General features: G+C 46.8%; 1 protein-coding gene across 1 annotated transcript; it reads left to right on the top strand.

The window, feature by feature from the left end:
• The first annotated feature begins 393 nt into the window (after positions 1-393).
• On the top strand, positions 394-25,675 carry MTFMT (mitochondrial methionyl-tRNA formyltransferase). The gene is made up of 9 exons (XM_062206131.1): positions 394-602; positions 2,768-2,977; positions 7,715-7,837; positions 10,264-10,366; positions 11,465-11,540; positions 15,247-15,338; positions 19,384-19,462; positions 20,244-20,326; positions 21,408-25,675. The coding sequence occupies exons 1-9, from the start codon at positions 394-396 to the stop codon at positions 21,603-21,605; spliced, it is 1,173 nt and encodes a 390-aa protein (XP_062062115.1). The 3' UTR covers positions 21,606-25,675.
• Positions 25,676-27,627: the final 1,952 nt, after the last annotated feature.

Below are 27,627 nucleotides of genomic sequence, written 5' to 3'. Positions count from 1 at the left end.
CGGTAATGACATCTAACTCGAATGGGTGAAGGGAAGATAATGTGAGACGGTGTGGCACATAGTAGGTCCTCAGTCGATATTCGCTATCGTAATAGAAAAATGATGCCGCATTACATAAATGAAGATACACTGTCTGGAAACACTATGATTTGTTCCCAGAAAAATTCGTTTGAGAGACAGGCTAAAGAGCGCACGTAAGTGCAACCCTTGAAGGCGCGAATTCCTTCACCGGCTCCAGCACAGGCAAGCCACGCCTCCACCCAGGCCGGCTACGCCCCCGGATCGGCGGGCAGGCCCCGCCCCAGCGGCGTGCGGACCACGCCCTTCTCTTCCGGCGCCGTCCCCCTGCGTCCCGACGCGCCTGCGCAGGATGGGCCGCCGGCTGCCGCGGCGATGAGGGCTCTGGCGCGGCGCTGCTGGGGACCGCGCCTGGCCGGTGGGGCGGTGGCCGCGAGGCCGAGCCCCCGGTGGCGGGCGCTGACCGGGCTCGGTGGAGGAGACGGCCGGGACGCCCGGGTCCGCGAGAAGCCGCCCTGGCGGGTGCTCTTCTTCGGCACGGACCAGTTCGCCCGCGAGGCGCTGCGGGCGCTGCACGCCGCCAGGTACCGGGGCCGGGGCTTGCGGGGCCCGGCCGCCCCGTGGCGGAAGGCAGCGGCGCCGGGGCGGTGTGGGCCCAGAGCCGGCGTCTCCTGGGAGGTCAGCCACTGGCGCCGGGGGCCGCGGGGCTGCACCCGGCTTCCCGCCCCGGGCTGTGGTGGCCTCTCCGAGCCCCCGGCGCGCCCGCGGGGCCAGGCCCGCACCCCCGGCCAGGCTTCCCGCGCCGCCTGCGAGGAGGCCGGGGCTCGGAGAGGTTGCCCAAGGTCATCGGCTGAGCGGATCGCGCCCGAAGCCGACCCTGCCTTCGGGAGCCCCCGTTTCTGTTGCTCCTCTGCCCGCCCCTCATCCAGTGCGTGGCTTCCCGTGGACCCTGTGGGCTGCCTCTCTGCATGGCCCCGGCTCGCTCCCTTTGTCCGCTGTGCGGAGCCGAAACAAGGTCCACGGAAGAACCGTTTTCAGTAATAAATAACCGCATAAGCCAGAACTCTCAGGTGTACGTTTAGTGTTGATGAAATGTGGGTGAGGCGGAGGGCGTCTGGTGGCTGCCCCTGCGTGCCGTTTGCTGGCGATGCCACACACAGCAGTGTCCCGCAGCTGAGGTTTTTGTTCCTGTACTGCGTGTCCCTGGCAGTCACCTCTGTCACATGGTCCCTGCAGATGCTTCACAATAGCCCCTGGTGCAGTGAGCCCCTCCCGTGCCCCCTGCACACACCCCTCCGTGCCCACTCCCCGCAACGCCCTTCACGCCACGCCCTCCAGGCCGCTGTTCCCAGGTTGCCACGGGAGTCTGTGGCTGCCTGTGCCCCGGCCCGGCCCCTGGCTGTTCCATTGCTCCTAAGCTTTCTGTTTAGTGCCTTGGTCTGTATTCCTTTTCTCCAAACTCCTCAACAGGTGCGGGCACTGCCTGTTTAATAAGTAAATGTACACACGCTGGTGCTGGAGTACCAAGCAGGTGGGAACAAGGAGATAGTTCTACATGTTCTGCCATGAAATATTAATACCCATGGTAGATATTTTTGCCTGTTTTTTAAAAAGTATTGCTAAGATGGGGCCGGTGCCATGGCTCGCTAGGTTAATCCTCCGCCTGCGGCGCCGGCATCCCATATGGGCACCGGGTTCTAGTCCCAGTTGCTCCTCTTCCAGTCCAGCTCTCTCCTGTGGCCCAGGAAGGCAGTGGAGGATGGCGTAAGTGCTTGGGCCCTGCACCCGCATGGGAGACCAGGAAGAAGCTCCTGGCTTCGGATCGGCGCAGCACCGGCTGTGGTGTCCATTTGGGGGGTGAACCAACAGAAGAAAGACCTTTCTCTCTGTCTCTCTCTCTCTGTCTGTAACTCTACCTGTCAAGTAAATAAATAAATAAAAAGTATTGTTAAGAGACATGACTGCGGTGCAGAATTCCATAAATTAAAGGGATATACAGTGAAAAGGCACTTCCTTCCACCTCTGCCTTCTGGTTCCTCTCTCCAGAGACTGTTCTGTTTCTTCTCTTTCTAGAAATACTGAGTTCTGGAAATACAAGTGTGTATGTTTTACCCATTTTTAAAAAGACTCACACAGTAGCATACGTAGGAAATAACAAAATGCAGAACAGTATATATAATGGCCTACTTGTGTAAAATGTACCGTGTGTGTTTCTAGAGCTCGCTAGAATAATGCTGTCCACGGATGGTAGCCACCAGCCACATGCGGCTCTTCAAGATTAAAGTTAAATAAAAAACAAAACTCAGTCTCCACTTGCATGGGTTTTAAATGTTCGTTGTTGTTGGAGAGGCAGAGAGAGGGGGACAGAGAGATCTCCCATCCACTGTTTGACCCCTCACATGACCACAGCGGCTGGGGAGGAGCTAGGAGCTGGGATCTGGATCTTGGCCTCCTGTAGAGGTGGCAGGCACCCAACCACTTGAGCCGTCACAGCGGCCCCCCTGGAGTGAGCATCCACAGGAAGCTGGCGTCAGGGGCCAGAGCTGAGTCTTGAACCCAGGTTCTCTGACGTGGAACGGGGGTCTCTTAACCACTAGCCCAGATACCACCTCTGCCCTGGTTCTAATCACTTAACCCTGAGTCCTTCACGACTTTATTCCCAAAGATGATTTAGCAGTGTGCGACGTCGTTGAGGTCCGAGTCGTTCCCTTACCACTGCTTCCTTTTTCTTCCGACCTTTCTAACGTAGGGAGAACAAGGAGGAAGCGCTGATCGACAGACTGGAGGTGGTCACCGTGCCGTCGCCATCGCAGAGAGGGCTGCCAGTGAAGCAGTTCGCAGCGCAGGCTCGGCTGCCGGTGCACGAGTGGCCGGATGTGGGCGCTGGGGAGTACGACGTGGGAGTCGTCGCCTCGTTTGGCCGACTTTTGAGTGAGGCTCTTATTCTTAAGTTTCCCTAGTAAGTTTTATTTATAAGGAAATACAGACTCGTGACCTTGGTCTGTATAAAGGAACTGGGCATCTAAAATGTGATAATTTGAACCTGAGTGATACTTTCTATAGTAGCATTTTCAAGACTTTTTATTTGTGGCATGAATTGCCAACATGTGTTAAGTTCCTTATCACTCTCTGTGGCCTTTGATGTGAATTCCACGTATGTGCTGACAGCTCCCAGGTTGGTCCTTCCAGCTGCCTAACACCTGCTTTCTCCTTCTAGCTCAGCCTGGATGTCTCATAGACACCTTATGTTCAAGATGCTCAAGGCTACATTCTTGGACTTTGGCCTAACATCTGCTCCTCCTAGAACCTGTATCTCAAGAGGTGGCACTTCATTCTTCAGGTTGTATAGGTCTGAGAGCCTAGAGTCTTAAAGATTTATGTTATTTATTTGAAAGGCAGAGTTAGAAAAGGAGAGACAGAGAAAGATCTTCCATCCACTGATGTACTCTCCAAATGGCTATAATGACCGGGCCGGGCCAGGCTGAAGTCAGGAGCCAGGAGCCTCATCCGGGTCTCCTACATGGTGCAGGGGCCCAAGCACGCGGGCCATCAGCAGGGTGTTGGATTGGAGGGATCGCGGCTGGCGCCCATATGGAATGCCAGCGGTGGAAGCGGTGGCTCTGCTGTCTAGAGCACAGCACTGGCCCCCTTGAGTCATTCTTGATTTCTTACCTCCCACCGCATACCAGGTCCATCAGGAAATCCTGCTGGCTCTGCCTTCAGAACCTGCCTGGACTCCGTCGTCATTCCCACTGCCGCTGCCCCCACTGTGTTGCCGTGGTGGCCTCCTCCTATTCTCTGCCTTCCCAGTGTTCTACCTGGCCAGCAGACAGTGCGGTCCCTTTCAGGAATAAGTTGGGCCCTGTTGCTGTGCTCAGAAGCCTCTGGCAGTTCTTCATCCTGCTCAGAAGAATAAGTCAAAGCCCTGATGGTACCTGGCAGGGACCCACGTGGATTGGGCCCTGCTGGCTCTCTGGCCACACCTGGACTGTCCCATCCTGGCTTCCGGTTCCACTTTGACCTTGCCAAGCCTTTACCTTCCTCAGGGACTTTGTACTTACTGTTCCATCTGCCTGAAAGCTTTTCTCCCTAGCCGCGTCTTAGTCCCTGACCCACTTCCGTCTTGGCTCAATGTCTTGTTGCTAAGAACTTCTTTGACCACTATGAAAATTGCAGTCTCCCAGCTGTTACCCCTGCCCACTTCTCTGCTTTGTTTTCATCCACAGCTCCCAGCACTGTTGACCAGCTTTTATATACAGCATTTTGTTTTGTGTTGCTTATCTCCTATTCTTTGCACATGGGGTGCAGGATTTTTTTTTCTGTTTAGTTTGCTGCCACTTGTATCCCCAGCACTTAGAACGGTGCTTGCACTTGGGTTGTGCCAGGGAATATTCATTGGATGAATAGGACTGGGCTGAACAGAAGGACTTAGAATATAAAACTTCACTATGTACACAACAGCTCATGTGCACACTCATGCTGATGGAGACATCATTAAGCTAATTACAGATTAGTATTAACTTGCGTAGCAGTGGTAGATAGGTATATTAGGATAAGCAGCAAAGGTAAAGAGATCATTTGTTTGTTTTCCAGAAACCTTTTATTTAAGGTGTGCAAACTTTATGCATTTCATAAATACAACTTTAGGAACATAGTGATTCTTCCCACCATAGTGACATTCCCACCCGCATTCTTTTTTTTTTTTTCGATTTTTAAAATTGTGTTTATTTATTTTAAATTGACAAATAACAAATATATATATGACATACAATTTGATGTTGTGATACACACACATATTGTAGGATGATTAAATTAAGCAAATTAATATATGCTTCCTTACACACCATCTTTTTGTGGTGACAACACTTAAAATCTCTTCTATTAGCAACTTTCAGGCAAACAACATATTGTTATTCCTGTAGTCACCATGATGTACAATAAATCTCTTAAGTATATTCTTCCTGTTTGGCTGAAATTTTGTATCCTTTAGCCAACATTCCTCTAAACCTTGCCCTCTCCACCTCCCGTAAGTCTTTGGCATTCTCAATCTTGAAATCAGGGCAGAATTTTAATAAAAACAAAAGTTTATTGGATGACTCAGGTCATACCCTGGATGTGTTGAAAAACCAAACGTGAAAGTACAGTTTAACTTGGACGCCTCCAGTTTCACCCCTTTGCCCTGCTCACCTCTCAGGCTTGGCTCCTGGCATCCACAACCACACACCATTCCCTTGGTGTGCGGGACTTCTCCTTCCACCCACCTTTCCTTATCGTCTTTCCTTTGCTTGGAAAACCTCACTGTCTTCTCGAATACCCTTCCTATTACCCTCATTTCTTCACATGACCAACACCTGCTCAGATGAATAGCACTTCTTCCAGGACAATTTCCCGAAGAACCCTTCTTCTTCATCCCTCTTATTCCTATTCTTATTTTTTACTAAGATCTATTTTCAGTTAACTTCATACACATAAGGTAAACTTTTATACTAAGGAGTTCAACAAATAGTATGAAAAAAATAACTGTTCCTCAACAAATTTTTATTTCTCTATTGATTTCTTCTATGACCCACACTGTTCATTCAGGAGCATGTTGTTCAGTCTCCATGTGTTTGCATATGTTCTAGAGATTCTTGAGTTGTTGATATTCGGCTTCATTACATTGTGGTCAGAGAAGGTGGATGGTATAATCTCAATTATTTTAAATTTTCTGAGACTTGCTTTATGGCCTGCCCTGTGGTCTGTCCTAGAGAAAGTTCCATGCACTGGTGAGAAGAATGTATTCTGTAACAGTAGGATGAACAGTTCTGTAGGTATCCATTAGGTCTATTTGGTCTATAGCATCCATTAACTCTATTGTTTCCTTATTGATTTTCTGTCTGGTTGATCTGTCCATTGCTGAAAGTAAGGTATTGAACTCCCCCATTACTATTGTATGGGAGTCTATGTCTAACTTTAGATCCATTAACGTTTCCTTTTTTTTTTTTTTTTTTAAACATTTCTTTTAAACAGCCAGGTGCCTTGTAATTAGGTGCATATACATTTATTATAGTCACATCTTCCTGTTGAATTGATCCCCTTCTTTGTCTCTTTTAACAGTTTTTGTGTTAAAGTCTAAAATAGATCATTTGATGGGGATTCTAGGAGCTTATTTTAGAAATTCTGTATACAAACTGAATGGAGTAAGGGTAATCATGTGACTGTAAATACAGTTTGTGTTTGTAAGATGCATAATAGAGTTTGAATGGTTCTCATATAGTAGTTGTAAGTGCATTTTTTTTTTTTTTTTAAATTTTTGACAGGCAGAGTGGATAGTGAGAGAGAGAGACAGAGAGAAAGGTCTTCCTTTTGCTGTTGGTTCACCCTCCAATGGCCGCCGTGGCCGACGCACCGCGATGATCCGAAGGCAGGAGCCAGGTGCTTCTCCTGGTCTCCCATGGGGTGCAGGGCCCAAGCACTTGGGCCATCCTCCACTGCACTCCCGGGTCATAGCAGAGAGCTGGCCTGGAAGAGGGGCAACCGGGACAAAATCTGGCACCCCGACCGGGACTAGAACCCAGTGTGCCGGCACCGCTAGGCGGAGGATTAGCCTGTTGAGCCACGGTGCCGGCCTTGTAAGTGCATTTTAAATTTTGTGTAAAAATCCCCAGAAGCCATGAGCTATTGTGGAATATTTTTTTTTAAAGATTTATTTATTTATTTGAAAGGCAGAGTTACAGAGAGACAGAGGCAGAGGCAGAGAGAGAAAGAGAGAGAGAGAGAGAGAGAGTGTGAGTCTTCCATCCGATGGTGCACTTTCTAGAGGGCTGCAGCGGCTGGAGCTATACTGATCCAAAGCCAGGAGCCAGGAGCTTCTTCCGAGTCTCCCACATGGGTGCAGGGGCCCAAGCACTTGGGCCATCTTGTACTGCTTTCGCAGGCCACAGCAGAGAGCTGGATTGGAAGTGGAGCAGCCAGGACTTGAACCAGTGTCCAAATGGGATGCCGGCACTGCAGGTGGCATCTTTACCCACTAAGCCACAGTGCTGGCCCCTGGAATATTTTTTTAATTAAGTTTTACTCCTTTCTTAGGATAAGAGAATGAACATTGAGTTGGCCTCTGACTTTTTTTCCTTTCAGGTAATGTAAGACCAGATTTAATAGTCAGTTTCTTTTAAATTTGGGGGAAAGTGTAATGAAAAGCAGGATGTTGGGGCCAGTGCTCTGGCATAGCAGGGTAAGCCACCGCCTGCGATGCCGGTATCCAAATGGGCGCTGGTTCAAGACCTGGCTGCTCTACTTCCGATCCAGCTCTCCACTATGGCCTGGGAAAGCAGTAGAGGATGGCCCAAGTGCTTGGGCACCTGTACCCACGTGAGAGACACAGAAGACACTCCTGGCTCCTGGCTTCAAATTGGTGCAGCTTTGGCCGTTGCGGCCAACTGGAGAGTGAACCAGCAGATGAAAGACCTCTCTCTCTCTCTCTCTCTCTCTCTCTCTCTCTGCCTCTCCTTTTTTCTCTGTGTAACTCTGATTTTCAAATAAATAAATCTCTAAAAAATTTAAAAATTAAAATAATAAATTATCTTAAAAAATAGAAAGTTAACTGATAATGTCATGAGCTTATTTTAAAAAAAAGAAAGCAAAGCAGGATGTTAGTGCAGGTAGCAGTGACTAAATGATAAAGCTGGCAAACTAATTTCTGCATTTTCTGACTCAGTGGCGTGTTGAATGTGCACCCCAGCTGCCTCCCGAGGTGGCGTGGGCCAGCTCCGATCATCCACACGGTGCTGCATGGAGACGCGGTTACTGGAGTGACCATCATGCAGATCAGACCCAAAAGGTGCAGTGCGCTTTCGTGGGACTCCTGTGATAGATGCTGATATCAGTCTGGGGGGAGGGGAGTGGGTGGATGGTACTTAGTTATTTCTGTAGCACCAGAGTGCTTCCTTTGCTTTATACTCTGTGTTTTCTTCCTGGTTTCTCACTTGAGCCGTATGCCTATTAGTACTTAATGCAGTATCTCTCTGAAGTCCTTGTGAGGGGTTGGCGTTTGGCACAGCAGTTAAGATGCTGCTGGGGGCTCGCACGTCCCGTATCAGCGTGCCTGGGCTCACGTCCAGCCCTCCCCACGTCACCATTTCCAGCATCCTGCTAATGCCCACCCCGGGAGGCAGCAGGTGACAGCCCAGGTGGGTGAGTCCCTGCCACCCACGTGGGAAACCGAGACTGAGTTCCCTGGCTCCTGGCTTTGTTCTTATCTACTCCCAGCTGTTGTGGACATTTCAGGAGTGAACCAGCAAATGGGAGATCTCTTTCTCTCTCTCTCTGCCTTTCAAATAAGTAAAATTAAATAAATTCAAGGGTTTTCTACATGTGAAAATATTTTTAAATGTGAAAATTTTAGCTTGTTAATTGAAATAAGTTATATTATTAACGTCTGGATTTTTTTTTAAAGATTTATTTATTTGGGGCTGGTGCTGTGACGTAGCACTGCTGCCTGCAGTGCTGGCATCCCATATGGGTGCTGGTTCAAGTCCCAGCTGCTCCACTTCCGATCCAGCTCTCTGCTGTGGCCTGGGAACGCAGTAGGAGATGGCCCAAGTGCTTAGACCCCTGCACCCATGTGGGAGACCTGGAAGAAGCTCCTGGCTCCTGGCTTCAGATTGGCTCAGCTCCAGCCAGAGCAGCCAGTTAGGGAGTGAACCAGCACTTGGAAGACCTCTGTCTCTCGCTCTCTGCCTCTCCTTCTCTCTGTATAACTCTGACTTTCAAATAAATAAATAAATAAATCTTAAAAAAAAAGATTTATTTATTTATTTGAAAAGCAGAGTGAGTTACAGAGAGGCAGATGCAGAGAGTGAGAGACAGAGGTCTTCCAAGTGCTGGTTCACTCTCCAAATGGCTGCCATGGCTGGAGCTGAGCCAGTCCGAAGCCAGGAGCCAGGAGATTCTTCCAGGTCTCCCACTTTGGTGCCGGCCTGCAGCCAGGACTTGAACCAGCACCCATGTGGAATGCCGGCGCTGCAGATGGTGGCTTTACCCGCTAAACCACAGCTCCAGCCCCTGGATTTTTTATTAAAAACATTGTATAAATATGAGATGCCCACCCCCCCACCCCCACCCCCCAGTTTGAGAGACAGAAAGGGAGAGAAGCACAGACAGAAAACTCCCATCTGCCAGTCCACGCCTCCAAATACCCGTAGTAGCCGGGGCCAGAGTCAGGAGCTAGCAACTCAGTCAGGTCTCTCACATGGGGTGAAAAGGGCCCAGCTGTCTGGCCCATCACCTGCTGCCTCCCAAGGTTTACATTGGTGGGAAAAAGCAGGCGACAGAGCTGGGAATCAAACTTGGGCAGTGATGGGATTTGTATCTTAACTGCTAGGCCGAATGCCCATCCCAAGACATGAATTTTTGTGTTAGCTGTTTTGAATCTTCATTCTCCTGGTCTTGGTTGCTAAATGATGGTTAAAAAATACTTGAAGCCTGAAGAAGGAATATGTTGGTATGTCGATGTGTAATAAAATTGTCTTAAACATTTAATTTTTTTCTTCATACCTACAATTAAAAATTATTTTAAATTACTGAGTTTATTAGTGCTATACCTGCTACCACCTGATGTTCCTATAAAAAGCAGTAATTCACAAGAAGAACATGACATATATGATTTACTTTAACTTTAGGAAAAAGGGAGAGGGTAGATGAAACACGAGCAGTGAAACTGATAATTCTGAAACCTAGGTGGTGTGTATGTGATGATTGATGAGTCTATTCAGTCTTTGTGAATGTTGATCATTTGTCTTTCTTTTTAAAAAATTTTATTTTCTAATTATTCATTTGAGAAATGGATAGAGTTCTTGTCCACTGGTTCACTCCCCAAATGCCCACAATGGCCAGGGCTAACCTGGGGCCAAAGCCAGGATACTGGGCCCAGCGCTGTGGCCTAGTGGGTTAAGCCGCCATGCTGGGTGCCAGTTTGAGTCCTGGCTGCTCTGCTTCCGATCCAGCTCCCTGCTAATGTGCCTGGGAAAGTAGTGGAAAATGACCCAGGTGCTTAGGGTCCTGCACCCACATGGAAGACCCTGATGAAGCTCCTGGCTTCAGCCTGGCTTAGCCCCGGTTGTTGCGGCCATTTGTGGTGTGAAACAGTGGGTGGAAGATCTATCTCTCTCTGTCTCTCCCTTTTTCTGTAACTCTATCTTCAAATAAATAAAATCTTTTAAAAAATAGTAATCCTGTTATTATTTGCTCTTTTCTTTTTTGCACTAGGTTTGACGTAGGCCCGATTGTCAAGCAGGAAACCATTCCTGTGCCACCCAGGAGCACTGCGAAGGAGTTAGAAGCGGTGTTGTCAAGACTGGGGGCCAACATGGTAGGGTTCTGCAGTGTCCCTCTGCTCTCCATTCATTTGGTTGTAATGAGCAATTCTATGGCGTATAATTTTAAGCTTCTGTTTAAAAAATTATAAATAGAGTGGTTTCCATCCCTAACTTCCTAAAAATTAATCCACCATTTGTGATCGTGTGTAAGTCTTCGAGAATTTGTACAGAGCGGGTCCTTAATGAAAGCTTTCAGATGAGACAGGAGATGTCAGATGCTCCCTAGCACTTCAGAGTGAGGTCTTTAGACCAGGCTTCCGAGTCTCACTCCCTACCTGTCAGGCTGAGTCCTAAGTGACCTAGCTTTCCTCCCACCTCTGGGCCTGGGTTCCAGGCATTTGCATCTCTCTGCCCTGGAATCTTGCTGCCCGCCCTACCCATAGATAATCTTTCTTCTCTCTGTGGCTTTGTACAGCTCGTTGAGTCTGCAAACAGCAGGGTCTTAATGATGCAGATGCTTAAAGATTAAATATTCTTCCTATAAATCAGTTTGTTTTTATACACCACAGGAAAATATTTTCCAAGCTATGTGGATGGCACTTCCCATTCTGGGCACTCACCTTGAAAGTGACCTTACAATAGTGCTGCCTTGGCTTGTGTGCCAAGTCTGTCCTCAAGGGATTTTTTTGTCTTACCTTCCCAGCTAAGCTTGGAGGTATTATTGCTGTCAGTTGTTTCATAGATTTATGACATTGAAGGCCAAAGACAAGTTAAATAACTTTGCACAGCGAGACGACTAGTACTAGCAGAACTGGTGTTTGGCCTGTGACTCCAGGGTACATTCTCCGTCCTCGAGGCTCTGTTGCCTACATCCTGTGGTGGGGAGGGAGCAGGGAGTGAAGAATCAAGCACGGCTCGTCCTGATGGCAAGAGCTGGCACAGCCGGACAAAACCCAGCACTCTCTGGAAGCACTTCAGTGACCTGGAGGTAGAGAGAGCCACATCTCACTGAAACTGCCCCCAGCAGACCTGTGTCCTCATAGCCGGAGTCCATTCACTGCCCAACCCTGCCACAGTCTCATGGAACAGATTTGTAATGTGTTTCTGCTCACACTCCCCTGTTCATCGTGAGTGTTCACTTTTCTCTCTAGCTTATTTCAGTTCTGAAGAATCTGCCTGAAAGTCTGAACCGTGCCAGGCAGCAGCCAGCTGAGGGGGTGACGTACGGTGAGTGAAAGCCACAGACTGAACATCTTTGATATGGTTTGTCGTGATGCATCTGGGCACATGGGCGTCTTTGCTGTACTTTTCTTTTTCTCTAAGATTTAATTACTTATTTGAGAAGCAGAGTTAGAGAGAGGTCTTCCATCTGCTGGTTCATTCCCCAGATGGCCACAACAGCAGAGTTCAGCCAATCTGAAGCCAGGAATCAGGAGCTTCTTCCGCATCTCACACGTGGGTGCAACGGCCCAAGCACTTCTACTGCTTTCCCAGGCTATTAGCAGGGAGCTAGATTAAAGTGGAGCAACCAGGACTCAAACCGGTGCCTGTATGGGATGCCAGTGCCACAGATGGAGGCTTAACTTACACCACAGTGCTGGCCCCATTTCCCCTTAGTTTTGACTAAAGGCTGAGTGCCCCCTCTTTTATTTTGGAAAGTGTTATAACCCAGAACTAAATTGAAAGACTAGTATTGTAAATACCAGTTTTACCCCAGAGTCAACAATTACCACTATTTGGCCATGTCTCTCCGTCTCTGTCTCTCTGTCTCTCTGTCTCTGTGTGTGTGTGTGTGTGTGTAGTAAACTTTGCTTTTTCATTTAGTGGTTTGAATCATGATTTTTCGTCTCTAAATTCTTTAGCATGCATTTCCAAGAAAAATTAATTCCCTAAAAGCATCCAGTGTCTAGTCCATATTTAAGTTTTCCTAATTGTCTAAAAATCTGTTTTATACTTTTTTAAAGATTGTAATTAGAAGCTGTAATTAGTTTTAAATTTCTAGTCTTTTTTTCTTTTTTTTAAAGGGAGAGAGCAAGGGAGCTATTCCATATGCTAGTTCACTCCCCAAATGCTTTTTTTTTTTTTTAAGATTTATTTATTTATCTAAAAGTCAGAGTTACACAAAGAGAAGGAGAGGTAGGGGGAGAGAGAGGTCTTCCATCCACTAGTTCACTTCCCAATTGGCTGCAACAGCCAGAGCTGTGCCAATCCAAAGCCAGGAGCCAGGAGCTTCTTCTGGGTCTCCCATGTGGGTGCAGGGGCCCAATGACTTGGGCCATCTTCTACTGCTTTTGCAGGCCATAGCAGGGAGCTGGATCGGAAGTGGAGCAGGCGGGACTCGAACTGGTGCCCATATGGGATGCTGGCACTGCAGGCGGCAGCTTTACCCACTACACCACAGTGCCAGCCCCAAATCTCTAGTCTCTTTAATCTAAAATTATTCCTCCACTATTTTTCCCTCTCTATGTCACTGACTTTTTGAAAAGTCCAAGCCAGATAACTAATTGGTTCGTTTCCTGCCAGTGCTGTTTGGGTTGTTTTCTTCTGCTTGGGTTTACTATAACTTAGAAATTCTAAGGCCGGCGCCGTGGCTTAACAGGCTAATCCTCCGCCTTGCGGCGCCGGCACACCGGGTTCTAGTCCCGGTTGGGGCACCGATCCTGTCCCGGTTGCCCCTCTTCCAGGCCAGCTCTCTGCTGTGGCCAGGGAGTGCAGTGGAGGATGACCCAAGTTCTTGGGCCCTGCACCCCATGGGAGACCAGGAGAAGCACCTGGCTCCTTCCTTCGGATCAGCGCAGTGCGCCGGCCGCAGCGCGCTGGCCGTAGAGGGTGAACCAATGGCAAAAAGGAAGACCTTTCTCTCTGTCTCCCTCTACTGTCCACTCTGCCTGTCAAAAAAAAAAAAATTAGAAATTCTAAAGGTTTAATGAGATTCAGGTTAAAAGTTTTTGGAAAGAGTATTTCATAGATGATACTGTGTTTCCATGACATTTGTTTCACTTCATTTTTTTTTTAACACCCACTGTGGTTTTTTTTTTTTTTCTTTTTTTTTTTTTTAAGATTTTATTTATTTATTTGAAAGTCAGAGTTACACAGAGAGAGAAGGAAAGGTAGAGAGAAAGAGAGAGAGAGGTCTTCCATCCACTGTTTTACTACTCAATTGGCTGCAATGACTGGAGCTACGCTGATGCAAAGCCAGGAGCCAGGAGCTTCTTCCAGGTCTCCCACGTGGGTGCAGGGGCCCAAGGACTTGGTCATTTTCCACTGCTTTCCAGGCCATAGCAGAGAGCTGAATTGGAAGTGGAGCAGCCAGATCTCGAACTGGCACCCATTTGGGATGCCGGCACTGCAGGCAGCGGCTTTACCTGCCGGCTCCTCACTTTGGTTTTAATTTCATGGGTGTTTTAAGATTTTTATTTATGATTTTACTTTTTGAATAGACAAAATATATAATGATTCAAAAGCTAAAACTAATTAAAAGGTTACATACGGAGAAACCTCACTTCAATATCAGGTTGTACCAAAGCTAGTGAAGCTAAGTTTGGTCACTTGGTTGAGATGGTAGCCACCAGATTGTCCAATATAAAGAAAATGTTTTCCCTTTTGCAATTAGCAGGAAACCCACAGGTTAATATTTTAATTTTTAAAAAAATTTTTTTGACAGGCAGAGTTAGACAGTGAGAGAGAGAGACAGAGAGAAAGGTCTTCCTTCCGTTGGTTCACCCCCAAGATGGCCGCCAAGGCTGGCGTGCTGCGCTGATCCAAAGCCTGGAGCCAGGTGCCTCCTCCTGGTCTTCCATGAGGGTGCAGGGCCCAAGCACTTGGGCCATCCTCCACTGCCCTCCTGGGCCACAGCAGAAAGCTGGACTGGAAGAGGGGCAACCGGGACAGAATCCAGCGCCCCAACTGGGACTAGAACCCGGGGTGCCGGTGCCACAGGTGGAGGATTAATCTAGTGAGCCACGGCACTGGCCACGGGTTAATATTTTAAAGCCGTGCGAATATCCCTATTTATTTATTTGCTATGTATAACATAATATCACTATTATAATACTAGTATTATTGCCTACACTAAAACACTGATTAAGATACAAACTTTCTTGAAGGTTTTTTGGTTGGTTTTATTGTTCTTTGGTTTTTGACCTTAGGAGATAAACTACTAAGGGTATACAGTCAGATTATAATGTTTGTTTCTTTTTTAATTCAACATTCTTTTTGTCTTATAAAAAGGTGTATTTTGTGGCCAGCATTGTGACTCAGCAGGGTAAGCTGATGCCTGCCGTGTCAGCATCCCATAGGAATGCTGATTAATGTAATCAGTCCTGTTTAAGAAAGGGTATTTTTGTGAGTCTGACTTGTCCATCTTTAATTGTTTCTGGACTTTGAGCCACAGTTAGAAGAGCATTTTCTACTCTCAATGTTATAAACAAGTTCACTCATTTTTTAAAATATTTATTTGAAAGAGTTACACACATATATGTATATGTGTATATATATTATATATATAAAGAGGTCTACATATAATATAGATCATATATTTAAAGAGGTCTTTCATCCACTGGCCAGGGCTGGGTCAGGTTGAAGCCAGGAGCCAGGAACTTCTTCCATGTCTCCTACATGAGTGCAGGTGCCCAATGACTTGGATCATCTTCCAGTGCTTTCCCAGGTGCATTAGCAGGGAGCTAGATCAGAAGTGGAGCAGCTGGGACTCAAACCGGTGCTTATGTGGGATGCCAGCATTGCAGATGTTTTCTTTTGGTACTTGCTTGGCTAATTTATTTTTACTTTATGTTATGGAAAATTTTGAACATGTATATAAATGTTGAGAGAATATTGTAATGAATTCTCTTGAATCCATTACTCAACATCAGTATTTATCAATTCATGGACATTGAACCTGATGATCATTCTTGTTCTTGGCTTTATCTTATAGCTCCTAAGATATCTGCTGGCACCAGCTGTATAAAATGGGAAGAACAAACTTCAGAGCAAATATTCAGACTTTATCGTGCCATTGGAAATATAGTAAGTTGGCGAGTCAGGTTATAGTTTTATCTATTTGGGTTTTCTTTTGCCTGTTATTTGCTTTGTAAATGTATTTAGGAATGAATCTCAAACTGGACCTAGGAAATCTGAAATTTTTCTTTTATGTATTGTTTAAACTTTAAGTCTTTATAGAGGCTTTCGAGTTCATAAAACATTTTCAAGTATATATTTACAATGTCCTATAACCAGGTTTTATTATCCCATTTCATAGACATTTGGAATGAAAATGAGATGACTAACTTAGGGGTATGCAGTCACTGCACAACAAATCTACATCTTCCAACTTCTAGTCCATAGCTTTTTCCAGTATGTCTTTCTGCTTTTGGCCAATTTTCTATAATCAGATTCCCAAATAATTGATTTCCACACATGGTACACAGAGTAGAGCTGTAACAGCTTGTTAAAATTTCTAAGTTAGGCTGGTGCCGTGGCTCACTAGGCTAATCCTCCACCTGCTGCACCAGCACCCCGGGTTCTAGTCCCAGTTGGGGCGCTGGATTCTGTCCTGGTTGCTTCTCTTCCAGTCCAGCTCTCTGCTGTGGCTTGGGAAGGCAGTGGAGGATGGCCCAAGTGCTTGGGCCCTGCACCCGCATGGGAGACCAGAAGGAGGCACCTGGCTCTTGGCTTCAGATTGGTGCAGCGTGCCGGCCTTGGCGGCCATTTTGGGGATGAACCAACAGAAGGAAGACCTTTCTCTCTGTCTCTCTCTCTCTCACTGTCTAACTCTGCCTGTCAAAAAAAAAATTCTAAGTTAAATTCTCAGTTCATTGATAAGTTTGTGAGGTTTTTTGTTGTTTTTTTTTTTCCATTTTGATAGCCTCTTATGTTGTTGGCACTCTGGGTTTACCAAATTGATGACTCTTTTTTTAGATTTATTTGTATTTATTTGAGAGGCAGTTATAGAGAAAGAGAGGAAGAGGGGGAGAGAGATCTTCCATCTGCTGACTCATTCCCCAAATGGCCACAACATCCAGGGATGGACCAGGCCAAAGCCAGGAGCTTCTTCCAGGTCTCCTACGTGGGTACAGGGGCCTAAGCACTTGGGCCATCTTCCACTGCCTTCCCAGGCTACAGCAGAGAGCTGGATTAGAAGAGGAGCATCCAGTGCTCAATCCGGTGCCCACATGGGATGCCCGTGTTGTGGGCAGCAGACTAACCTGCTGCACTGCAGCACCGGCCCCTGTGGATGGCTTCTCACTGAAGTCTGGTGGGATGTCCTCACCATGCCAGATTCTTCCGTGCAGCCTCGTGCTGTCATTGTGACCATCATCCCCTGTTGAAGTTGAGTGTATTGAGATTAGCCATAGATAGTGAACTGTTACTGAGTTTTGCTCAAGGTCCCGTTGTCACTTACTAGGTCAGAGTTAGGTTTTGAGCAAGATCTGTCTGAGTGCGGATGCTGTGCTCTTCCCGCTGCAGCAGAGCGACGTCAGGAAGCCGGGACTTCAGAGGCGGAAGAGCTGGGCTCTCTTCTCTGCTGCTTTGTAGACGGTGACTTAGGAGACGTGGGGAGTTATTTGACCTCTGAGCTTTGGTTTGTTTGTGGGAGGATAAGAGCTGATAGAATGCGCAGAAAACACACAGTACCTGGCACAGAGCAAGCACTCATTCAGTGACAGCTGCTATTATTCATCCACCCAGTAAACAAAACAGTCGCTGAAGGCCTGTTGTGTGTCAGGCAATGTGCTAGGGCCTACAAATAGAAGTGGTGTGGGAGGACAGGCACCAAACAAGCCAATCAATAAGAAAAATCCCAGAGAATGTGAGAGTTCCATATGGTAAACTGAAGATTCTCTCAGGTGGGTAGACAGAGAGGCCTCTCGAGCTGATGTTTAAGCTGACGTCTGAGTGGTGACTGTGCTTTGGAAGTAGAGTTGATGGGATTTTGACCACGTTATGTTTGAGATACTTGGAAGACATCCGGGTAGAAATAGCAAGCAGACAACTTTCTGAGCTGCAGTTTAGGCCCATAGCTTGAAATCTTTTCACATCTCTCTCTCCCGCACCTGCCCTCTCCCATTCACTGGGAAGAGCTATGTGCTGCAAAAGGCTGGGCACCTATCTCGGAGTCAGGATGGGGTGTGGTCCTTGAGCTGCTCAGCAAGACCTCCCTGTTCTCTGAGAGTTGCTTCTGCAGCTCCAGCGTGGGGTTAATCATGTGCCCAACCATCAGGGTCAAAGGAGATAAAGGGATTGAAATCCATGCCAACATAGCGTTTTGCCGGTAGTGACAGTGGGTCCTGCAGTTGTATTCTCACCGTCCCTTTCCTTTCTGCAGTGCTCTGATGAGAAGGTGAGTTGCCCTCCGGGGGCCCAAGAGCTGTATGTTCTGAGCTTGTGCCGGCATGTTCATTATTCTCAGTCAACGCGAGTCCTTTTCGGTCATCATGACTCAGAAATCCTTTGAGGGGCTGGCGTTGTGGCACAGCAGGTTGAGCTGCCTGGGATGCCTGCATCTCACGTGGGAGGGCCAGTTCCGGTTCCTGCTGCTCCACTTCCAATCCAGTTTCCTGTTAATGTACCTGGGAAGGCAGTGGATAATGGCCCAGGTACTTGAGCCCCTGTCACCTGTGTAGGAGACCAGGATGGAATTCCTAGGTTCTGGCTTTGGCCTGGCCCAGCTATTGTGTATATTTGGGGAATGAACTAGCAAATGGAAGATATTCTGTCTGTCTCTCTCCCTTTCCTTCTCTTTCATCCCTTCTGTCTCTGTCTCCCTGCATTTCAAAGGACTAAATAAATAGATCTTTAAAAATTGAAAATAAAATAAAAATGGAGCCCGTGCTTTGGCATAGCAGTAAAAGCCACCATCTGCAGCACTGGCATCCCATATGGGTGCCAGTTTGTGTCCCAGCTGCTCCACTTTCAATCCAGCTCCCTGCTAATGCACCTGAAAAATTGCCCAAGTGCTTGGGCCCCTGCATCCACATGGGAGATGTGGAAGAAGCTCCTGGCTCCTGGCTTTGTATCAGCCCAACTCTGGCTGTTGTGGCCATCTGGGGAGTAAACCAGCAGGTAGAAGACCTCTGTCTTTAACTTTGCCTTTCAAATAAGTAAATAAATCTTAAAAATTAAAATAAATTTTAAAACTTACTCATGGAAAAAAATCACTGCCTCCAAAAGTAAAAATCAGCAAATTAGGAAAAATATTCATAACACATACAAGAGTTAAAGGGGTACTTTCCTAAATAAAAAAAAAAATACTTCTGCAAATTGGTAAGGGGTGAACAACCCATTTTTTAAAAAAATACAAGCAAAGGGCATAAATAGACAGTTTATAAGAAATAAGTAACCAGTAAAATAAATATGTGAAAAGTTCATCAGTCTCACTAAGCATAACCAGCAATAGATTGTCTTTATTTTTTACTTATCAAGGCAATTTAACAGCAAAATGTTGTTGCTGTATAACTCAGGCATTCCACTTAAAAGCCCACACTAAAACTATTTTCCAGAATATGTAAGTGCTCAAAGGTAAATCTGCAAGGCTGTTTATATTTTATAAAAGCAAGAAATTGAAAAAACAAATACCCATGATAAAGGCATTAGTTGCATAAATTATGAATCTGCAGCAGATCAGAGTGAAGTAGACAAGTGTGTAGTAAAGAAAAGTTGTCCATGTAAAGTAGCAAGGTCCTTGTGAACCTGTGTTCTAGAATTTTGTAATAATATTTGTTGGCAAACAGGGAAGTCCACTTCAAACTGTTAACAGTGGTTACATCTGGGGGTGGGAATACAGACTTGTCACTTTTTAAAAAATGATTTTAACATAACTGCTATAATGCTTGGCATTTGTTAAAGTGTACATTTTAATTGGAAATATTAGATACAAACATTGGTTTACAAATAATGTTCAAGGTCTTACAAATCCTGGAGAATCAGGCTTATGTTCTGGGTCATAAATTTAATGGCTGAGTTCCCACTTTCTCTGGAAATGGGAGAAAAATCAGACCAGATTAACACAAAATAGGAGGGCTTGTGGGTTGCGTGTATTCCGTTCTTACCCCTCCTTGTATTTTATTTGCAGATTCCGTTGCAGACACTCTGGATGGAGAATACTGTTAAACTTCTGGATTTGGTAGAAGTTAACAATTCAGTCCTTGCTGGTACTAACTGAACAGCTGATGTTGAAGATGTTCTCACTACAGTCTATTTGAAATTGTGTTCATTTTACATAGTTACTAAAAATACAGATTATTTCTGTTTCGGTTCAGTAATGATAATAGTCTACATTCACTTCTCTTATTCTTTGCAATGTCTGTTCACGTGTACTTTCATATTTAATCATCACGAGAACCGGGGAAGTAGGCAAACTCCTATTGCTATCCTGTTTAAAGCTCTGTGATTTCATACCTAAAGGTGTGGTTAGCTTCTTTCTGTGAATATCACGATGAACGTATGCAGGCTGCCCAGTGAGAATCTGGGCCAGGGCACTGCGCTCCACACTGCAGGTTGTTCTAAGGCCAGTCAGCGCCCTTCTAATGTGGTAGTTAGGAGGATGAGCCGCAGAGCTGGGCTAGTCCAGAGACGGTTAGAGCTCCCCAGTGCCTAGGAATTGGGGCTTGCCTGGGCTAAGATGGGAGGACCAGCTTGAATCTTCCAAGGTAGCCTGTGTTTCCCCAAACTTGCAGATTCGGCACTTCAGGCGGTCACCAGGAGATGGGGTGAGGGCCTTGTAGCCGATGTATGGGAAGCTGCCCTTTGGGTTCATGATGTACGAGTACACCATGGCTGACTCACTGCAACTGTGGAGGTAGAGTCAGGACATCAGCAAGGTCGTCCTTGCCAGTATTAGCTCTGCCTCTCAAGGTGGTTTTCGATTTTCAAGGAGTACCGTGAAGTTGCATAATTATTTTTCTTTTTCTCTCCCCCCGGCCCATTCTTCAGATCCGAAACTAACAGGACAGACTGTTACTCCAGGTTCAGTAATATACCACAAGCAATTGCAAATACTGCTGGTTTGTTGCAAGGTATATTTTCCTTTAGTTTGAAATTCCCATTCTTGTTTTGCTCAGTTTATAGTTTGTATCATTTATCATTTTTAGTTCAGACTTAACTCAGTCACTGCCTGTGCATCATATTGGGCCTATAGACAGCTTGATTTTCTTAAGAAATACTGGAATTCCTAGCATAACTTTTTGAAAGTGATGAAGTTTTGCCAAGGCAATATTGTCACTCAGTAAAGAAGATTCAGTGCCTGGAATGCTGTCTGAGTACTTGGAGTAATGTAGCTTAACCAGCAGGCTCTTGTGCTTGGTAACTGAAAGACGGTCATATCCAGGTGTCTGGCGGAGCTGCCGTAGGGCAAGGCTCCTGCTTGCTTTGGTGCCCAGCAGTGCTCGGAGAGATTTATGCACTGTGCAAAGCAACTGTGGAACCACTGCACGGCATGTTCCTGAGAAGCGTTCCACCTTCCGTGTCCTGGGGATTTCCTGCCGTGTGCTAATGCTCAGGAAGACATGGAGCATGTTTAAAACGGGTGATGGCTTGACGTGCCTTACACAGACCGCGGGGCCGGAAGGCCTCTTCATCCCCCTGCAGGGGCTCCAGGCGCCTTGTTGCATGTCTGTGTCCTGCTGACCTTGGCTGGGTCTGCCTAGGTAGAGTACCCAGTGCGGTGTGTTCTCAGAAACAGGGCTGCAGGACACGTGAATTTGAGACTCACCAGTTGTGCCACCTCAGACAAATAGTCACCCACCCCTGGGCCTCGGTTTGCCCTTCGAAAGTGGAGGTGACACTGCTTCTGCCTACCAGTTGATTATGTTTCAATGACCACTCACAATAAGACACAGACGTGTTCAGAGAGCCCTACAGCACCACGCAAATGGCACCCACCTTGTTCTGCTCCCGTCAGGTGTAAATAGGTGTAGTCTCCCCCTGTAATAAACTTTTAGAGCCAAGGAATTGTGTGTGTGTGACCCTGTATGGTGCTATTTGCAGCTGGGATTTTGTAAAGGTTGGTTTGCTTCCACGTTAAAAATTTTATAAAATGTCCTTAGTTTTTCAATTTGGCCACCCCTGCCTATTCACTATCTGTCTCCTGTCCTTTAGGATGGCTGGCTTGGCGTCCGATCAGTGATGCTTAAGAAAACACTCACAGCTACTGACTTCTACAACGGATATCTGCACCCTTGGCACCAAAAAAATTCCCACGCTCCACCAAGCCAATGCAGATTTCAGACTCTCAGACTTCCAGCGAAGAAGAAGCTGGTGAAAACAGTTGTTGCTATGCAACAGTGCATTAAATAAGAAGAAGATGGACAAGAACCTATTCCATACTTGTCACTTATTAAAAGCCTTATTTATAAGGAATTGCCTTGACTTTTAAAATAAAAGATGACACTGTTGGAGAAAGAGAAGATTACTGTCAAAAACATGGAAGGCCTCACTTTCCACTTGTTGAGTAATGGTAAAAAGCAGCATTTTTTGAATAACAAAAGAAGTTTAAATAAAATTTGGATTTATAATGTCAACCTCAAGGAGATTATATCATACCCTAAGAGCAAGGGCAACTAACTGGCATGTGAATAGATTTTGAAGACAGGTTATTTTTAAAAACAGTGCAACTGTTAATTTTTAAAAATTAATTAATTTGAGTGGCAGAGAGAGAACTCTCATCTGTTGGGTATCCCCTCCCCTCCCAAATAGCTGTAACAGCCTCCAGCTGGAGCCACAGCCAGGAACTGGGAGCTCACTCCAGGTCTCCCATGTGGGTTACCCGAGCCATCACCACTGCCTTCCAGGGTCTGCACTGGCAGGGAGTTGGAGCCAGGGATCGGAGCCAGGTGCTCCAGTGTGGGATACAGGCATCTCAATTTCTAGGGCCCCCTGCTGGGGGATTTTTGAGGTCCTTCTGTGTTAGCTTTTCCTGCCTAGAGTTATCAGCTAAAGTTTTTTACTCAATTGTTCATTCAACAACAGAGTGATTGTATAATTGCTCATCTAACTTTAATGAGAAGACGGAAGCGCTTAGAATAATTACTCCAGGCCAACAGGCATAAACCAGGACTCTCCCTGCCCAGGCAAATGAGGTTGCATGGACATCCTGGGTATTGAGTGTTTGTTGTATAACCAGCCTCTGGAGGCAACCATAAAAGCAGACGTATTTGAGCATATAATGGAGACACCAGAGCAGGTGAACAGTGTGAGGTTCCAAACCATGAGTCCACTGTGAGGACAAAGGCCTGAGGGGCACTGTCACACGCGCAGAGGCTCGGGCTGCAGAGGAGGCTCTTACGTGTGGTCTGGTTATGTGGTCCTTTGGCTGGGCAATGGGAGCATGATTACCCTTATATTATTTTGCTTCAAACTATAAGTCTGCTGTATAGTCTTTTACAAGGATGAGCTAGTTATTTATGAGGGTACTCCAAAAAGTTCATAGAAATGGAATTAAAAGTTAAGGTTTATGGCCCGGGAGTGCAGTGGAGGATGGCCCAAGTCCTTGGGCCCTGCACCCGCATGGGAGACCAGGAGAAGCACCTGGCTCCTGGCTTCGGATCAGCACGATGTGCCGGCCGCAGCGGCCACTGGAGGGTGAACCAACGGCAAAAAGGAAGACCTTTTTCTCTGTCTCTCTCACTATCCACTCTGCCTGTCAAAAAAAAATAAATAAATAAAAGAAGAAAAAAAAAAGTTAAGGTTATGTTGCTGCAAAAAAAAATCTTGAAATACACGCACAAGTGTTTCCTAATGCGCAGTTTTTCCACGAACTTGGGGATGCCTCATGGGCACAGTTTGTTGGCTCCGTTTCTCTGGAGGCCCTGGACTAATGCATCACCGTGGCCTAACTACTCTCTCGTCCGTCTCGGGCCCGCAGCGATATTTGCTCCTCTGGGTGGCAGCAGCAGCTTGTGGAGCCGCCTTAGACCAGGAGGAAGAGAACAGTTTTAGGACAGGAGTGGATCTGTGTAACTCGGAATGTCATTTTAGAAGTGAAACGCGGCCCACCACCAGCTGGCTAGTGACAAGCCCAACATGGGGACCTGCGGACTGCAGCAGACTTGAGAAGAAAAGATTTACCCTGGTTTAGAAGACAAAAGAAATGTCTCAGCATAAAATCGAGCTGCTGAGAACAGCTGCCAAAAGGATGTTTACTGCGTTTATAATTGTTTTTAAGGCAATACAACCTGGTTTCATCAAACAATCTCTAGGTGAGAGTACAGTGCAGCATCGACAGGCAGTCCTAGAGTCTACAGACCCAGCCTGGCTCCAGCCGCCACTGCGCATAACCCAGGGCTGCTTTGTAACCTCTCGGAGCCTGTTTCCGTAGCCACTAATGGACAGATTGTACCTGCTCTGCCAGGGGTGTCATGAGGACCAGAAACGATAGGACACCTAGCCAGTGGCTGGCTCACAGCGGGTTCTCAGTACCATTGCTATTAGCTGACATTTACCATGTTCCAGCACGAGTCTAAGGACTGGATCTGAACTCTCTACTTTTATTTTTGCAGTAACCTTGTGAAGCAGGTACTGGCAAGATCCTCATCTTTCCAGAATGCCAGAATTCACACTCCAGCCATCTGACTCCAATGTGCAGGCCTGACTGCTCCACTACCACGCCTCTGTCTGCACACTTGAGTAATTTTTTTTTTTTTTTTTGGAAGGCAGAGGGAGAGCGGGAGATTGTCCATCTGCTGGTTCACTCCTCAAATGGCCAGAATGGCTAGAGCTGGGCTGATCAGGAGCTTCTTCCAGGTCTCCTACATGGGTTCAAGGCCCAAGCAGTTGGGCTGTCTTCTACTGCTTTCCCAGGCGCATTAGCAGGGAGCCGGATTGGAAGTGAAGCAGCCAGGTCTCAAACTGGCATCCGGATGAGTGCGGGTACTGCAGGCACCATAGCACTGGCCCCTGCAGACATTTTTGTCCTTAATTAAGGAATGTAAGGTGTTAGGTGTCTGTGCTCAGAAATGAATTGAAGGACATGTAGATACTGTACTAGACAATTTCATAAAGATTTTAGTTTTTTCTCATTTTTTTACTTCTAAGATTCATGAACTTTTCTAGAACCCTACAGAGAAAAGCTGCTATATTTTAGGGCAAAATAGTGCAACTCTTGTCTTGTGGTGCTCTCATTGCTGTTCTTCCAGAAAGTGGATTACAGGGCAGGTGTTTAGCCCAGCAGCTACGGTGCCAGTTGAGACGCCCACACCTCATTGGAGAACCTGAGGCTCATGCTGAGCTCTGGCTCCCTACTGCAGCTTCCTGTGGGGCAGACCTTGAGAGGCTTTGGGGACAGCTCAAGTAATTGAATCCTGCCACCCACACGGGAGACCTGGATTGAGTTCCTAGCTCCCAGCTTTAGCCTGGCCCAGTCCTGGCTATTGTAGACATTTGGGAAGTGAACCAACAGGTGGGAGCTCACTCTGTCTCTCTGCTTCTAAAAGAGAGAGAAGGAAAGAGAAAATTACTCATTGTTACGTTGGCAGGTGATAGAAAAGATGGGGTACCTTTGCTTAGGAACTTTTAAAGGGTAATAATGAGCAAACTAATGTTTCCAGGAATAAAATTTTGCTTCTATTAAACAGGCATTTCTATGGGTCCTTTTTAGAAGCAAGGAGGGGAATACAATAAAGAGCAGCTCTGGGAAGGGCTGTGTAATGTTCTTTAAGCCGTGTCTCATACATGTACAGAATCTAACATACTAGAATTGGAAAGAACTTTATATCACGTAGGCCACACTTGGATTTGTGTTTCAGAGAAGGGAGCCAGCCCTACAGAGAACTGCCTTGCCCAAGGACAGAACGCAGGTTTGCGTCCCAGAGGACAGTAAACTATTAATTACAAGTAACTGTATATAACCGGTTTGATGCAGCTTTTAGGGAGCAAGCTTCAGAACAGCCATGTCAGCATCTTTGTCAGGCGGCTCCAGAATGCCCACTCCACGCCTGCTCACTAATCCACTGCAGTGTGCACTTGACAGAGTTGGTCTGGCAGTGAGGGGACAGCTTCACTTCCCATCCTGGCTCTCTGCGTAATCTGGTGGGCAGCACTGCAGTGAGTTGTGCGCTGGGAAGCTTCGAGTGGATGGTATTCCAAGGATTGGATTAGTCTGGAAAATCAAGTACTTACTTCTCTTTCAGTGTTTCACACATCCGTGGCCCTGGGGGTAAAGAGGGTGTCCACTCCGACCGGAGGCATCCAGGTAGAGGGCAGAGCATGTACCAAAGCCTAGAGGGTTGAGGCATCATGGGGTTGGGGGGCCCCTGCGACTGGTAGGGAGCACACTGGGCTCACGAAGAGCAGAGTGGAGAGCCAGACCTGCCGTAGTCTGTGTAACATGGACTTTAGCTGGAAGGCAGTGGGGAGCTACTGAAGGATTCAGAGCAAGGAAGCCACGTGGATGTAGTTGCTTATAATTTATTTATTTATTTATTTGACAGAGTAGACAGAGAAAGGTCTTCCTTTTCCGTTGGTTCACTCCCCAATGGCCACTATAGCCGGTGCACCATGCTAATCCGAAGCCAGGAGCCAGGTGCTTCTCCTGGTCTCCCATTTCTATCAGACAAATAATACATGAAAATAATACATGAATGCGTGTTTACATAAACTAAAATACTAAATCCAGAGGCAAAGCTCTCCTGCGCCATCCCCTTTCCCTTCATCCCCAGTTCCTCCTCCTCCTCGGAAGCCCTGTACTATTTGGTTTCTATCTTCCTCAGCATTTAAGAAGTACATTTGCAGCCGGCGCCATGGCTTAACAGGCTAATCCTCCCCCTTGCGGCGCCAGCACACTGGGTTCTAGTCCCGGTTGGGGCGCCGGATTCTGTCCCGGTTGCCCCTCTTCCAGGCCAGCTCTCTGTATGGCCCGGGAAGGCAGTGGAGGATGGCCCAAGTGCTTGGGCCCTTCACCCGCAAGGGAGACCAGGAGAAGGGAGACCCATTGGAGGGTGAACCAACGGCAAAAAGGAAGACCTCTCTCTCTCTTTCTCTCACTATCCACTCTGCCTGTCAAAAAAAAAAAAAAAAGGTACATTTGCTTTTAATATATGTGCATATAAATATACCTAGGGTTATTGTGAAGGTGTGTTTTAAAATATTATCTTGTCAAAATATTTGGAGAGCCAGCCGGCCATCTGTTCACTTTTCGTGATGCTCACAGCATATTTTGTGAACATTCCAGTTTTTCAATGAGATGCGCACATAGGGAGTGGTGCCATGGGAACCATGGGGCCTGCCCCAGCCAGGACAGCTGCAAGTGGCTACAGCCGTGTCCCCCGGGGCCGCCTGCACTGTGGCCCGCAGGGTCAGAAGTGTGCGGCCTGCAGTTGTGCAACAGGACAGCTGGGATTCACAGATATTAAATGGTCTTTGTTGGGATTCAGGGAGCGGACGGCGTGCTTACCATGTGTCGGGGAACAACTGAGGACACAACCGGGACCGGTGGTCCTTTTCTAAGGGAAACAGAACCTTCATTATTTTCATGTTTGGTCTTTGTTACAGAGTAATGAGAGTAGATCGATTGTGAAATATATCTACATTACGATAGGTTATTAGGTTAAAAGTTCTTAGCACCATGTAGCAGAACAAGGACTTCTTTATACAGGTATATCCACAAGCTTAGATCTCATGAAAGCTATCGCTAAAGAGAAGTTTAGGGATGTGGGGGTCTAAGTTTGATGAAAAGATATGGATAGATTTATTTACTCATTAATACATTCAGTATGCACTTTGTGTCTACTGATGCCAAGCCAGATCACGAACTAAGGCACTGGTTCAATCACGCTGTTCCCTTTGCTGCGGGCAGAAGCTTCCAGTCCAGCAGGACAGATGGAAACCACCATAGGTTTGAGGCCCAGCCCTTGGCTTGCCACCGATTCCACTCATTAAACTATTCCAAAATCCTCAGGACAGTCTCCCAAGGTTAAAGCCTTCCATGGAAGCCTGCTCTGTACACCTATGTGGGGCTTACAACAAAGACCAGTTCCCGTGACTGACCCCCACTCCCGAAGAGGTGATTTGGAAATCAGTAGGCCAGGGTGTCATCCTGCTCTTGGGAAATGCGTTGGGGATTTGGTCAAATTCTGGCCTGGAACCCAAGGGTCCTGAGCCAGAGGACAGAGGTCATGACTGAGGCTGCAATTTAACTGGAATCTTCCCTGACCTTACTCCCACGGGCAAGGGCACAGGCCTTAAACAGGCTTTCCCTAAAGCATGTTGGAGGGAGGCACTGAGCAGGGCCTTGCCGCAGGGCCCCTTAAAAGCTCCCAACAGGATGCCATTCATGTGTCATACCCTCCCCCAGTGCAAACCTGGAAATGTGTAACTGGGGAAG

Source organism: Lepus europaeus, chromosome 11, assembly GCF_033115175.1.
Source record: "Lepus europaeus isolate LE1 chromosome 11, mLepTim1.pri, whole genome shotgun sequence".
NCBI lineage: Eukaryota > Metazoa > Chordata > Mammalia > Lagomorpha > Leporidae > Lepus > Lepus europaeus.
Note: the sequence above shows the minus strand (reverse complement) of the source record. Positions and strands in the feature narration are given on the sequence as shown.

What these genes read in the sequence shown, in the direction of transcription:
- MTFMT (XM_062206131.1), top strand. Translation starts at nt 394, where the DNA reads ATGAGGGCTCTGGCGCGGCGCTGCTGGGGACCGCGCCTGGCCGGTGGG. An exon ending in ATCGTGCCATTGGAAATATA is followed by an intron (nt 15,339 to 19,383) that starts GTAAGTTGGCGA and finishes TTTTATTTGCAG; the next exon opens with ATTCCGTTGCAGACACTCTG. An exon ending in TACTGCTGGTTTGTTGCAAG is followed by an intron (nt 20,327 to 21,407) that starts GTATATTTTCCT and finishes CCTGTCCTTTAG; the next exon opens with GATGGCTGGCTTGGCGTCCG.